General features: G+C 49.1%; 1 protein-coding gene across 2 annotated transcripts; it reads right to left on the bottom strand.

The window, feature by feature from the left end:
* Positions 1-1099: 1099 nt before the first annotated feature.
* On the bottom strand, positions 1100-6217 carry LOC100282396 (uncharacterized). Of its 2 annotated transcripts, NM_001155307.2 has the most exons (17): positions 5757-6169; positions 5567-5656; positions 4965-5024; positions 4792-4857; positions 4478-4543; positions 4310-4385; positions 4019-4083; positions 3828-3920; positions 3580-3660; positions 3411-3495; positions 2840-2886; positions 2460-2522; positions 2319-2378; positions 2117-2182; positions 1968-2027; positions 1679-1793; positions 1405-1579 (listed from the first exon to the last, which is right to left on the bottom strand). In NM_001155307.2, exons 1-17 carry the CDS (start codon positions 6051-6053, stop codon positions 1467-1469), a joined length of 1503 nt encoding a protein of 500 aa, NP_001148779.2. In that variant the 5' UTR covers positions 6054-6169; the 3' UTR covers positions 1405-1466. The 2 variants fall into 2 exon arrangements, with proteins under 2 accessions (XP_035815494.1, NP_001148779.2); XM_035959601.1 differs by lacking the exon at positions 4965-5024 and having other exon boundaries at positions 1100-1579; positions 5757-6217.
* Between the last annotated feature and the right edge of the window lie 7205 nt (positions 6218-13422).

Raw genomic sequence — 13422 nt, 5'->3', positions numbered from 1 at the left:
ATTAAATATATGTTTCTTCTAATAATAGATAATTTTACTTTTACAAAACGATATAACTAGTCTCTTAGAGTTGCTTTTGGCTCTTTATAAAAAAAACTAGCTTGTTATTCTCTTTTTCTTTTAAGACTAGTTTGGCAACTCTCCAAAGGATTTCTATTTTCTAAAAAAAATAACTATTTTTTTGAGAAAATGAAAACTCTTAGAAAAAGAAAATATCTTATGCCTCCTTTCCCGCTTCCCTCGACGGAAGTGTCGGGTGGACCTTGATCCACCAAGGAACCTGTTGCATGTCCATATCATGCCGGATTTCATGCTGCAACCCACTCGATCCAGATTTCGGTGGGCCAAAACTTCTATCACCGGCTCGCCGCTAGCGCAGGGATGCTAGTCAACAAAGCCCACATGTATTTTCTTTTCCTTTCTTGGACGCTAGCGCAGGATGCCTTTATGGCTAAATGTGTCCTAGCTTATCTAAGGTTAGTCATTCGAATTAACGAACTAAGGACCCGTTTGGCAAAGCTCTAGCTCCTGCTTCTTTAGCTCCAAATCCTGATCCTTGTGAGGAGCTGATCCTCCTGATTCTCCTAAAAAATCAGAATCATTTTTAAAACCGTTTGGCAAGTAAACTGATTCTGTCTTCTGAGAGTTGGTGGTCTGTGACGATTGTCTGTTTTATCTTATGCAGTTCAACTTTGTTACAAACCAATAAGTAGGATGCATATATAGAAAAAAAATGAAAAAAATAATATATAAAATATTCTCATAATAGTAGTGCATAAAATGGTCTCAAATGTTTAATCCATAAATTGGGTCGTTATGTTTTTGTCCAATGGCAATTGCGGGTAATTTCGATTAAACTTTAAGGGGAGGTCCATATTTGGTTGGTTGAGGAGCTGTTTTAATGGAGGGTGGAGCAGGTTTTTTTAGATCCCACCTTTCTTCACAAAAACGACTCCCGATCTTTCGGCTCCACACGAGAATCAGTTTAAAAAATATCCGTTTGGCACGGCTCCTCCAGATCCTCGCTTAGAATCAGGAGCTGGAGCTGTGCCAAACGGGCCATAATATTAGTCACAAAAGTGTGGTAAAATATGATAAATTAGACAGCAAACCAAACAGGCCTATAATTTATTTGATACATTTATTAATGAATAGTTTATACGTATGTCTATATTTATCATTATTCGAATGAATATGAACAGAAAAAAGAAAAGTTAGAAAGACCTATATTTTTTTAGGATGGAAGGAGTATAAGCTAAAACAAGGGACTAAATTCTAGCTCCTCTTTAGAAGCTAAAAGTGACTAAAAGATATTCTTTTGCTATTTTATTCACTTTTAGCTCCTCCTGATTGGAACTTTAGTTTATAAAGTGACTAAATTTTAGCTTCTTTTTGCTTTAGCTCATGGGATCGAAACAGGCCCTAAGATAAACACTCGGGCAACCATTGCAGCTGACGCTGAATGCTCAGCGAAACGAAAATTGTATCTCCTCTAGAGTTCTCCCCTTCGTCTCCGGCACCCAAAGGACAACAAAAACGATGGTGAAGGCGCTCACAACCATGTACGAGAGAAAAGTGCCTGCCCAGAAAAGAAAAGAAAAAACTGCATCAGCTTCCATGGTTCATAATCCTATCCTATTCAGACGTCAGAGCTGAAGCACAAAGGTGTTGTGTGGACCTCCAACACTCCACGTGAGCATCAAGTTCGTCGTCATTGTTATGGCGAAGGATGTCAGCCAGTTGGCCAGTGTTGCGATGCTTCCGCCAAGGCTCTTGATGCTAACCGGGAGGATCTGAAAAACGCACAAAGTTTGAACTATACATTCAGATATTTCTTACAGTACGTTCCTGAGCTGTAGCTTCAGACAGTTGATTGTGCAGATAGTTCCCTTCGTTGGGATGTCAAAACTAGGAGGCAATGAGGCATTATACAAGCTTTATATCAGGTGTGCAAAGAAGTAGCGTACCTCAGACATCATGAGCCATGGAATGGCACCCATACCAAACGAGAAGGTAATGACAAAAGACTGAACATATACAGTTGCACGGGTCATTATTTTGGCATAGGTTCCACATCTGTATCCATTTTTTCAGAAGAAACAAAACTGACACATACCACAATACCAACAAGGGAGATCATTGTTAAGATGTAGTATGAGTTAGAATCCTGTGAAATGTTATCCTGGAAAAAACGAACCATAAAAAAGGATTAGAAGAAAACTCAGTAGATATTGTACAGGATCTGCATAAGGCACACATTACCAATAAAGTTTTATCATCTTCTCACTCGAATCCTAGCTAAAGAAACCTGAACATACCTTGAGAAAAAATACAACAGAAACGGCAAGAAGGCATAGAGTCATGCCAGAGGTAGAAATCTGTCATTTGAAGACAGTGTTAAGTCAATAGTTACAGAGAAAGCATGCAGGCTAGTTATTTCACAGGGAAGCGACAGTTACAATGAGAAGGATGCGTCGTCCAGCTCGGTCTAACAGCCATGTTGTAACTCCAGTAGCAAGGACCTGACGAAATGCAGTGATCGGCTCAATAAAAATTACAGATAAATTGTACTACCTTCGTTCTTAGATATATGACATCGTTGACTTTTTTAAAAAAACCTTTGACCGCTCGTCTTATTCAAAAAAATCACGAATTATAATTTATTGTGTTATGATTTGTTTTATCACTTAAGGTTGTTTGAGCATGACTTGAAATTTTATATTTTTGAATAAATATTTTGAATAAAATGAGTGGTCAAAGTTTTCAAAAAAAAATCTATAGTGTCATATATTTAAGAACGGAGGGAGTATTGGGTTACATACTCATCCTAGCTACACACCTGAATAGCACCAAGTGAACAGGTGGCCAAGTCGCTGTTTGTAACCCCTGGAGATTTTGGATAGGACAAAAGTTGACTATATTATCGTTGTTGTAAAGCATGATAAATGAGCTCAAACTATTAATACATAGCGCCTATGTATTTGTCTGAACAATACATAGGGCCTATCTGACTTGGACTTTTTTCTGAGCATTAAATGACCTAATTTACAAAATACAATGAAATGCCATCTTTCAGAGATGAAAGGAATGATAAACTATGTTACAACTTAAAAGGTAATCCATTTTATAATCTTTATTGATCCTATTATGATCTAGGAGGAATTTAAGTTTGTGCATCCTAGTGGGTTTTTTCGAAACAACTGCATTCAAGTGGTTTGAAAATCAGTAGTCTATGATTCTATTCCTACATCTTGAAAGGACACTGCCAAACAAATAATGTAAGAGGTTGCTTCAGTAGTCAATATCATTTCCAATTAAATTTACAGTGTATCCAAACTATCGTGCTAAAACTCATCAAACCAACTACTATGGATAAAAGAAGTACAGACAAGATAAAGACTGCAACTTACCTGCAGCTTTGAAGATGCTACTTGCATAAAACAGTACACCGTTGATTCCACTAAGATTTTGCAGTACAAGTAGGCCAATCCCTAGCTGCCAATTTAATAAATAATCACAATTACAAACTATAGTTGTTGATCTTGGCATGGACTAAGGTGACGAAGTTAAGGAAATTACAAGTAGTGGCGTGCGGTATTTCTTTTGGTTTAATTCTTGAAAACTGATTGTGGTCCTCTTACTTGATGATGCCACTGCCCTCTGCAAAAGGATCAAAACTAAAGATGATTCTGTTGATTCCATAAGAACGTGGTACATAGATCCATGTGTCTAATTTAAATAAAATCTTCGCAGCTAAACTGGATATAGCCATATAGATCATATATACTGCGTTTAGTCACTCCAGAAGAATAATTGAGGTGCTTTGCCTTTATATCATTCACTTCTGTTGTGATGTCAGTCTCAAACCCCCTCAGCACTTGTAGGGACGTCTCACAATCTTCCGTCAAATTCATCTTTGCCTAGAGATAAGAGCAATATAAATGGTCGCTAAGATTTCAGTTTTATGCAACATATTATAATTCAGATCCAGTTTATGCATATATATATATATATATACCAGCCATCTGGGAGATTCTGGAATGAAGAATAGTCCAGGAATCAACATTGTGCAGGGCAAGGCTCCTATAATTGGCAATCCAGACATTTAGATAAGAAATAATGACACGTATACTAGTATGCATTTAATATCTTCCTAGCTAGTTATTTCTAAGATTATAGTCATATGAGGAAAGCCATTTGCGGTTAGTGATCTTGTGAGCAGAAGCGTTTGTGTTTAAGTTAATTCTAAACTGGAAGCAACAAGAAGAAAAAAGAAATTCAGCAATACATCAGTAGTTAGCAACATTACCAATCACAGCAAGAAGTCTCCAAGGAATAAACATGCCGAGCAAATAGGCCAAGAATATGCCAAAGGTCACAGACAACTGCAGGATGAACAAATGCACAATGAATCAAAGAGATAAACCAAGTAATGTTTTTCTAACAAAAAAGATATGACTGTTATGAGGAAGCACACCTGGTTCACAGAACCAAGAGCTCCCCTCATGTTCTGAGGAGATATCTCTGCTATGTATACCGGTACCTGGTAATAAACTATCAAGAATTAGTCTTGCAACCAGTCCAAACCTCCAACAAATTATACGTTGGTCATGGTTCACTGTCTCCATCCCCTCCCCCGACCCCCAAAAAAATATCTCCAAAATATTGGAATCTCAGTCAATACTTTAATCTCTCACTTTTCCAAACAGCAACTGCACCATTTTTCTAAGTTGTGAAAGTATAAATCTTCTGTGCAAGAAATAAGCATGCAACAAATCTTCTGTTACAAACCGTGTAGGATATGATGCCGACACCAAACCCTTCAAGCAATCGTCCCATATATAGAAATGAGGCATCCTGTAGAACAGACATTGACAGACAACACGCATTAATCTTATGTTTTCAGAAGCAGCGATGGGTGAAAATGAACTAAGGGAACATGACAACATGTACTTGTTGAATACTTTTGCAAAGGAGATCGCAAGCCAACCGATGATATTTGGGATTGCAGCAATCATCAACGACTGCAACCATTTAGCAAAATCGTTAGACTAGAATAGTACAGCTCTAATGCAATTAACTACGACTGAAATGATGTCATACACTGATCACCAGACTGAACTTATGTACCAAATACACAATCCACACCATCTCTCGGACTCGGACAGACTAAAACTGCATGATTCATACAGAATATCAATAGCGAAGGAAAGTAGGGAACAGACACGCATGAAGAAGCGTGTCAAATCCCAATTCGGTTAAGACACAGGCCGCAAGCATTAATTCTTGCTAAATTATTGAATATTTCCAAAATTCCACCCAGTTTTATTTTGTGAAGAAAAAGTCCCACCTAATTTATGAAATACAGGTATCATGTTTATATTTGGGTTCCCTATCACAGAAAAAGGATGGTTTTCTTGTTTGTTAGTCTAAAGTCTAAATACAGCCCTCCTCTTTCATCGTGATGTTGACCCTCCTTCATCGTCAGCTTACAAGTAACAAACTGACCATAAAAATGCAAGGACAGCTGATAACTGCCAAGAAAGAAAGGGGTCGAATTTCTCACCCCTTTACGGCCAATGTACTCGGCCATCTGCCCGCTGGCGATCGCCCCGACCATGCCGCCGACGTTGGACAGCGATCCGAACGCCGAGAACTGCAGAGCGCGCGCGGTGAGTATTCACACTCAGGCACGGTTCTTCAACAAAGAAAAAAAAAGAATCTAAGAGAGGACGGCCTATTGGTTACTTCGTTACCTCGGAGATAGAGAGGTTGAGGTCCCGAACCATGGCGTCCTGGGTCGGGGAGGAGAAGCCGCTGGTGAAGCCGAACTGGATGGGGCCGAGCGCGACGATGAGCGTGCAGAGGAAGGCGGAGACGTGGGACTCGCGCAGGACGGCCATGGAGGAGGTCCCCGGGGCAAAGCTGGACTGCCGCGAGCTCATCCGGTACCAGCTCCCCGTGTTGAGCAGCGGCCTCCGCAGCACACCGTCGTGGTCGCTGCCGCTCTCCTCGCCGGCGCCGGCGCCGCCTCTGTTGCTGCCGCCACCCATGACGCGCGTACGAAGCTCGCTCGCCGGTCGGCCGGGCACAGCCTCTCGCCGCAAGCCTTGATTTTTCTTCTTCTTCTTCTTGCCCGCTGGCCTGAAGGAGGACGAGGAGGAAGGAGAACAGCGGACAACAATCGATGCGGGCGGAGACGAACTGTCGTCCCGTTGAAATAAGCAAGAGGGGGTTGTCTTCTAAGTTCTGACGTCTGAAGTTCTGTGTGGCCCCACCTGTCAGGCACCTAGGCTGGCAGGTGAGCTTGAGGACTCTAACCCTTTTTCGTTCTCCTGTCTCTTCATCTAAAACGAAACGGAGGGAGTACTTTATTTTGTAGCCATTTATATTTATTCTTAGACTATTCTTAGGCTAAAGTACCGTACTTCAATATCCAAAAATATCACATAATATCACATAGCATGAAAAGTACGGTACTGCTAGAGCCTAAAAAGCTTAAATGTTTAAAGTAGTTAATTGGTATGATGTGTCTAGGGATAAAAATGTTCGGTAAAACCCTTAACCACTTTAAAATTCATATTTTATCCGAAATCGGAAACGATAACAGGATCGTCGGTCAGAAAAATGAAACTAGCCGTAACTAGTTGACGATAAACGATATAATCAGTTGGAAACATCGATAGCAGTCGAGAATCGGAAATAAAATTGGGAAGACTGATGCATCTAACCACTCTAAAGGTTCAACTCAACGTAACAATACGCTATGATTTTACAATAATTAGTGTACTTTATAGGAAGAAAGCGCGGGGACAGGAACAAAATATCGATGATGTGTCTAAGCTCTTGACTTTTTTCCATTATATAAGAAGGAGAATTCATAATTTTTCTCTGACTTTCAACTGGATAAAGAAAGGAATATTTTAAACATAATTTGGTCTCATGCAAGCCAACAAGGAGAGTACGTTGGTTTTGGTGGTGTAGTTACATTTGATACAGCTCATAAGACTAATCTGTATAATAAAGTTGGCTCAAACCACCACTTGCACTGCATAATATTTAGATTCACATTGTTGGGAGACGAAACAGTTAAAACATTCGAGTGGGTTTTCAATGCATTCAAGAGACATGCATGTGTTCGGAAGGCCCACGTGTAACACTGGCATGTATGTTTTATAATCATGCATTTTTTAAATTAACATTTTTATGTAAACGTCAAGCTTCAGTGATATGTAAATGAATGTGTTTGCATTTTTTGAAATATGTTATATAAAATTCATAAATTTATGATTGCAAGACCAAGATCTTGTGATGTCGGTGGCATTGAGCAGAGTCTTTCTAAACATAATCCACAGGTTATGTCTATGACATGTGCAGAATATGTATATGCCATTTTTAAATGAGTTGTATGAGAGATTTGAGGCGGTAGATTTTAAAATAAGGTTTTAATCTATAATACATCATCCTTTGACTATAATGGAGTTCGAGGCCGCATGGGCAATTATGCTAGATGATTTCAACCTGCAAGAAAACATATCGGGAACCATAGTTAGGGGTACCCTCAAGGCTCCTAAATCTCAGCTGGTAACCCCCATCAGCACAAAAGCTACAAACGCCTGATGGGTGCGACTAAGCCAAGGATCGGTCCATTCGAGGGACGCGATCACGCCTCGCCCGAGCCCAGCCTCGGGCAAGGGCAGCAGACCCCGGAGGATCTACGTCTCGCCCGAGGCCCCCTCCGGCAACAGACATACTTTCGGCTCGTCCGAGGCCCAGCCTTCACCAAGAAGCAACCTTGGCCAAATCGCCACGCCAACCGACCAAATCATAGGGGCATTTAATGCAAAGGTGGCCTGACACCTTTATCCTGACACGCGCCCTCCAGTCGACAGAGCCGAAGTGACCGCAGTCACTTCGCCGTTCCACTGACCGGCCTGACAAGAGGACAGCGCCGCCTGCGCCGCTTCGACTGTCGTGCCACTCGACAGAGTGAGGCTGACAAGCAGCCAGGTCTGGCCTCAGGCGCCATAGGGAACTCCGCTCCGCCCGACCCAAGGCTCGGACTCGGGCTCAGCCCCAGAAGACGGCGAACTCCGCTCCGCCCGACCCAGGGCTCGGACTCGGGCTCAGCCCCTGAAGACGGCGAACTCCGCTCTGCCCGACCCAGGGCTCGGACTCGGGCTCAGCCCCGGAAGACGACGAACTCCGCTCCGCCCGACCCAGGGCTCGGACTCGGGCTCAGCCCCTGAAGACGACGAACTCCGCTTCACCCGACCCCAGGGCTCGGACTCAGCCCTGGCCTCAGCCGACGGTCTCCGCCTCGCCCGACCCAGGGGCTCGGACTCGGCCTCGGCCTCGGAAGACAGACTCGACCTCGACCTCGGAGGAGCCTCCACATCGCCCAACCTAGGGCACGGACCGACCACGTCAACAGGAGGCGCCATCATTACCCTACCCCCAAGCTGACTCAGGCTACGGGGAACAAGACAGGCGTCCCATCTGGCTCGCTCCGCCAGACAAGTAATGATGGCGCCCCGCACGCTCTATGACGACGGCGGCTCTCAGCCCCCTTACGGAAGCAAGAGGACGTCAGTAAGGACTCGATAACCCCGACAGATGTCCTTCCGCCAGGCTCCAGCGCTCCTCTGACGGCCACGACACCACACGAACCGGGTGCCAAAACCTCTCTGGCTGCCACGATGGCATGTACTTAGGGCGCTAGCTGTCCTCCGCTAGACACATTAGCACTCTGCTACACCCCCCATTGTACACCTGGATCCTCTCCTTACGCCTATAAAAGGAAGGACCAGGGCCCTCTTATAGAGGGTTGGCCACGCGGGGAAAGGACGGGACAAGCGCTCGCGTGAGGCCGCTCGCTCCCTCCCTCGTGGACGCTTGTAACCCCCTACTGCAAGCGCACCCGACCCGGGCGCGGGACAAACACGAAGGCCGCGGGATTTCCACCTCTCACGCCCGTCTCCTCTCCGGCTGCCTTTTCCCCCCTTCGCTCTGTCTCGCGCTGACCCATCTGGGCTAGGGCACGCGGCGACAATTCACTCGTCGGTCCAGGGACCCCCTGGTCTCGAAACACCGACAGTTGGCGCGCCAGGTAGGGGTCTGCTACGTGTTGACGAACAGCTTCCCGTCAAGCTCCAAATGGGCAGTCTCCAGCAACCTTTCCAGCCCGGGACGGTGCTCCGTTTCAGGAGTCTTGAGTTCATGTCCCTCGACGGCAGCTACGACATGATACTCCTTCCCCCGCCGTGCGACAGCGACAATGGCGGCCGACAGCCCGCCCGCCGGCGGCGGAATCGACGACGTCTTCCCCGCGTGGTGGAAGAACAACATTCGAGTTCACCCCGTCCCCTCCCCCGCCGACGGAGGAGGAGGCGGGGCAACCAAGGCCAAGCAGGAGGCGGCACCTCATCGGCTGTCGAGCGAGTCGACGGTGCCGACGCCCCAACAGGGGGCACGTCGGGCATCGACCTCGCGTCTGAGACGAAGACGAGCGTCATCTCCCCGCAACACGCCGACCTCAAGCAAACGGACGACGCCAACACGCTCGCGAAAGGCTTGCTGGGCGTCACCCTCGTACCTGAGACGACGGTGCAGTCAGTCCCTGACGTGACTTCGTCACCGCCCGTCGATCAAGAGGTACCCACCGATTCCCATCTCGCGCCTTTTGGATTCAGCCTCGACCCGCCAAGCGACTTCGCTTTGGCGGACGCTCTCGTAGAGGCGAGTCCAAACCCTCTGGGGTATCGTATGCGGTCACCCTGGGACCGGCTGACGGACGTCTCGACCTACGGGCCCTCGGGGTCCGAGGAAGATGACGAGCCCGACTTCTGTTGGGATTTCTCCGGACTTGGTAACCCCAGTGTCATGCGGGACTTCATAACCGCATGCGACTACTGCCTTTCCGACTGTTCTGACGGTAGCCGCAGCCTCGGCGACGAGGACTGCGGCCCAAGTCGTGAATGTTTCCACGTCGATCTAGGGGGTCCCTCCGAAGGCAACCATCTTGGTATGCCGGGGAACGGTGATCTCCCTAGGCCTGTGCCTCGCGTTGACATCCTACGGGAGCTAGTTGTGGTCCCCGTTCCGGCGGGGGGTCATGACCCACAGCTCGAGCAAATCTGCGGGGTGCAGGCCAGGCTCGACGAGGGAGCAGGAACACTTGAGCCGATCCGCCGGGACGTCGGGCAGGAATGGGCGGGCCAACCTCTGGCCGGAGAAGTGCGTCATCTACCCCAGGGTATCCAGCACCGCATCGCCGACGATGTCAGGGTAAGGCCGCCGCCCACTTCCAGTGGAGTCGGCCAGAACCTGGCTGCAGCGGCAATGCTCCTCCGCGTGATGTCGGAGCCGTCAACCACCGAGGGGCGGCGAATTCAGGGAGAGCTCAAGAATCTCCTGGAGGACGCCGCGGTCCGACGGGCTGAAAGCTCCACCTCCCGAAGGCAGGAGTACCCCTCGGAACACCGCACCGCGACTTCCCGATTCATGCGGGAAGCCTCGGTCCACACCGGGCGCACGCGCAACACAGCGCCTGCGGCCCCGGGTCGCCTCGGCAACGAGCACCATCACCGCAACCGTCAGGCCCACCTCGACGAGAGGGTGCGCCGAGGCTACCACCCCAGGCGTGGGGGGCGCTACGACAGCGGGGAGGATCGGAGTCCCTCGCCCGAACCACCCGGTCCACAGGCTTTCAGCCGTGCCATACGACGGGCGTCGTTCCCGACCCGTTTCCGAACCCCGACTACTATCACAAAGTACTCGGGGGAGACGAGACCGGAACTGTGGCTCGCGGACTACCGGCTGGCTTGCCAACTGGGTGGAACGGACGATGACAACCTCATCATCTGCAACCTCCCCCTGTTCCTCTCCGACACCGCTCGCGCCTGGTTGGAGCACCTGCCTCCAGGGCAGATCTCCAACTGGGATGACCTGGTCCAAGCCTTCGCCGACAATTTCCAGGGCACGTACGTGCGCCCTGGGAACTCCTGGGACCTCCGAAGCTGCCGACAGCAGCCGGGAGAGTCTCTTCGGGACTACATCCGGCGATTCTCGAAGCAGCGCACCGAGCTGCCCAACATCACCGATTCGGATGTCATCAGCACGTTCCTCGCCGGCACCACCTGCCGCGACCTGGTGAGCAAGCTGGGTCGCAAGACCCCCACCAGGGCGAGCGAGCTGATGGACATCGCCACCAAGTTCGCCTCTGGCCAGGAGGCGGTTGAGGCTATCTTCCGGAAGGACAAGCAGCCCCAGGGCCGCCCACCGGAAGATGCCCCCGAGGCATCAACTCAGCGCGGCGCCAAGAAGAAGGGCAAGAAGAAGTCGCAAGCGAAATGCAACATCGCCGACGCGGACCTTGTCGCCGCCGCCGAGTACAAGAACCCTCGGAAACCCCCCGGAGGTGCCAACCTCTTCGACAAGATGCTCAAGGATTCGTGCCCCTATCATCGGGGGCCCGTCAAGCACACCCTTGAGTGTGCCATGCTTCAACGCCACTTCCACAGGGCCGGGCCACCCGCGGAGGGTGGCAGGGCTCGCGACGACGACAAGAAGGAAGATCACCAGGCAGGAGAGTTCCTCGAGGTCCGCGACTGCTTCATGATCTACGGTGGGCAAGCAGCGAACGCCTCGGCTCGGCACCGCAAGCAAGAGCGTCGGGAGGTCTGTTCGGTAAAGGTGGTGGCGCCAGTCTACCTAGACTGGTCCGAAAAGCCCATCACCTTCGACCAAGCCGACCACCCCGACCACGTGCCGAGCCCGGGGAAATACCCGCTCGTCGTCGACCCCATCATCGGTGACGTCAGGCTCACCAAGGTTCTCATGGACGGAGGCAGCAGCCTCAACATCATCTACGCCGAGACCCTCGGGCTCCTGCGCGTTGATCTGTCCTCGGTCCGGGCAGGCGCCGCGCCTTTCCACGGGATCATTCCCGGGAAGCGCGTCCAGCCCCTCGGACAACTCGATCTTCCCGTCTGCTTTGGGACGCCCTCCAACTTCCGAAGGGAGACCCTCAGGTTTGAGGTGGTCGGGTTCCGAGGAACCTACCACGCAGTACTGGGGAGGCCATGCTACGCAAAGTTCATGGCCATCCCCAACTACACCTACCTCAAGCTCAAGATGTCGGGCCCCAACGGGGTCATCACCATCGGCCCCACGTACCGACACGCGTTCGAATGCGACGTGGAGTGCGTGGAGTACGCCGAGGCCCGCGTCGAATCCGAGGCCCTCATCGCCGACCTGGAGAGCCTCTCTAAGGAGGTGCCAGACGTGAAGCGCCACGCCGACAACTTTGAGCCAGCGGAGACGGTTAAGTCCGTCCCCCTCGACCCCAGCAGCGACGCCTCCAAGCGGATTCGTATCGGCTCCGAGCTCGATCCCAAATAGGAAGCAGTGCTCGTCGACTTTCTCCGCGCGAACGCCGACGTTTTCGCGTGGAGTCCCTCGGACATGCCCGGCATACCGAGGGATGTCGCCGAGCACTCGTTGGATATCCGAGCTAGAGCCCGACCCGTGAAGCAGCCTCTGCGCCGATTCGACGAAGAAAAGCGCAGAGCCATATGCGAGGAGATCCACAAGCTAATGGCGGCAGGGTTCATCAAAGAGGTATTCCATCCCAAATGGCTTGCCAACCCTGTGCTTGTGAGAAAGAAAGGAGGGAAATGGCGGATGTGTGTAGACTACACTGGTCTAAACAAAGCATGTCTGAAGGTTCCCTACCCTCTGCCTCGCATCGATCAAATCGTGGATTCCACTGCTGGGTGCGAAACCCTGTCTTTCCTCGATGCCTACTCAGGGTATCACCAAATCAGGATGAAAGAGTCTTGATAGTCGCCTAGAGGGGGGGTGAATAGGGCGAAACTGAAATTTATAAAAATAATCACAATTACAAGCCGGGGTTAGCGTTAGTAATAATAAATGAGTCCGCAAGAGAGGGTGCAAAACAAATCGCAACCAAATGGAGAGTGTGACACACGGATTTGTTTTACCGAGGTTCGGTTCTTGCAAACCTACTCCCCGTTGAGGAGGCCACAAAGGCCGGGTCTCTTTCAACCCTTCCCTCTCTCAAACGATCCACGGATCGAGTGAGCTTTCTTTTCTCAATCACTTGGAACACAAAGTTCCTACAAGGATCACCACAAGATTGGTGTCTCTTGTCTCAATTACAAGTGAGCTTGATCACAATGAAAGAATCAAGAAAGCACGATTAAGAAGCCAAGCAACAAGAGCGACAAATGACACACGGATCACTTTCTCTCTCAAGTCACTAATCACTAATGATCTCTTTTCTCAATTGTGAAACTTGGAGAGATGGAGGCTTTGAATGTGTCTTGGAATGGATTGCTAGCTCTTGTATTGAATGTTGAAGGTTGGAATGCTTGGATGAAGTGAATGGAGGTGGTTGGG

This window comes from Zea mays, chromosome 6, assembly GCF_902167145.1.
Source record: "Zea mays cultivar B73 chromosome 6, Zm-B73-REFERENCE-NAM-5.0, whole genome shotgun sequence".
NCBI classification, from domain to species: domain Eukaryota; kingdom Viridiplantae; phylum Streptophyta; class Magnoliopsida; order Poales; family Poaceae; genus Zea; species Zea mays.
Note: the sequence above shows the minus strand (reverse complement) of the source record. Positions and strands in the feature narration are given on the sequence as shown.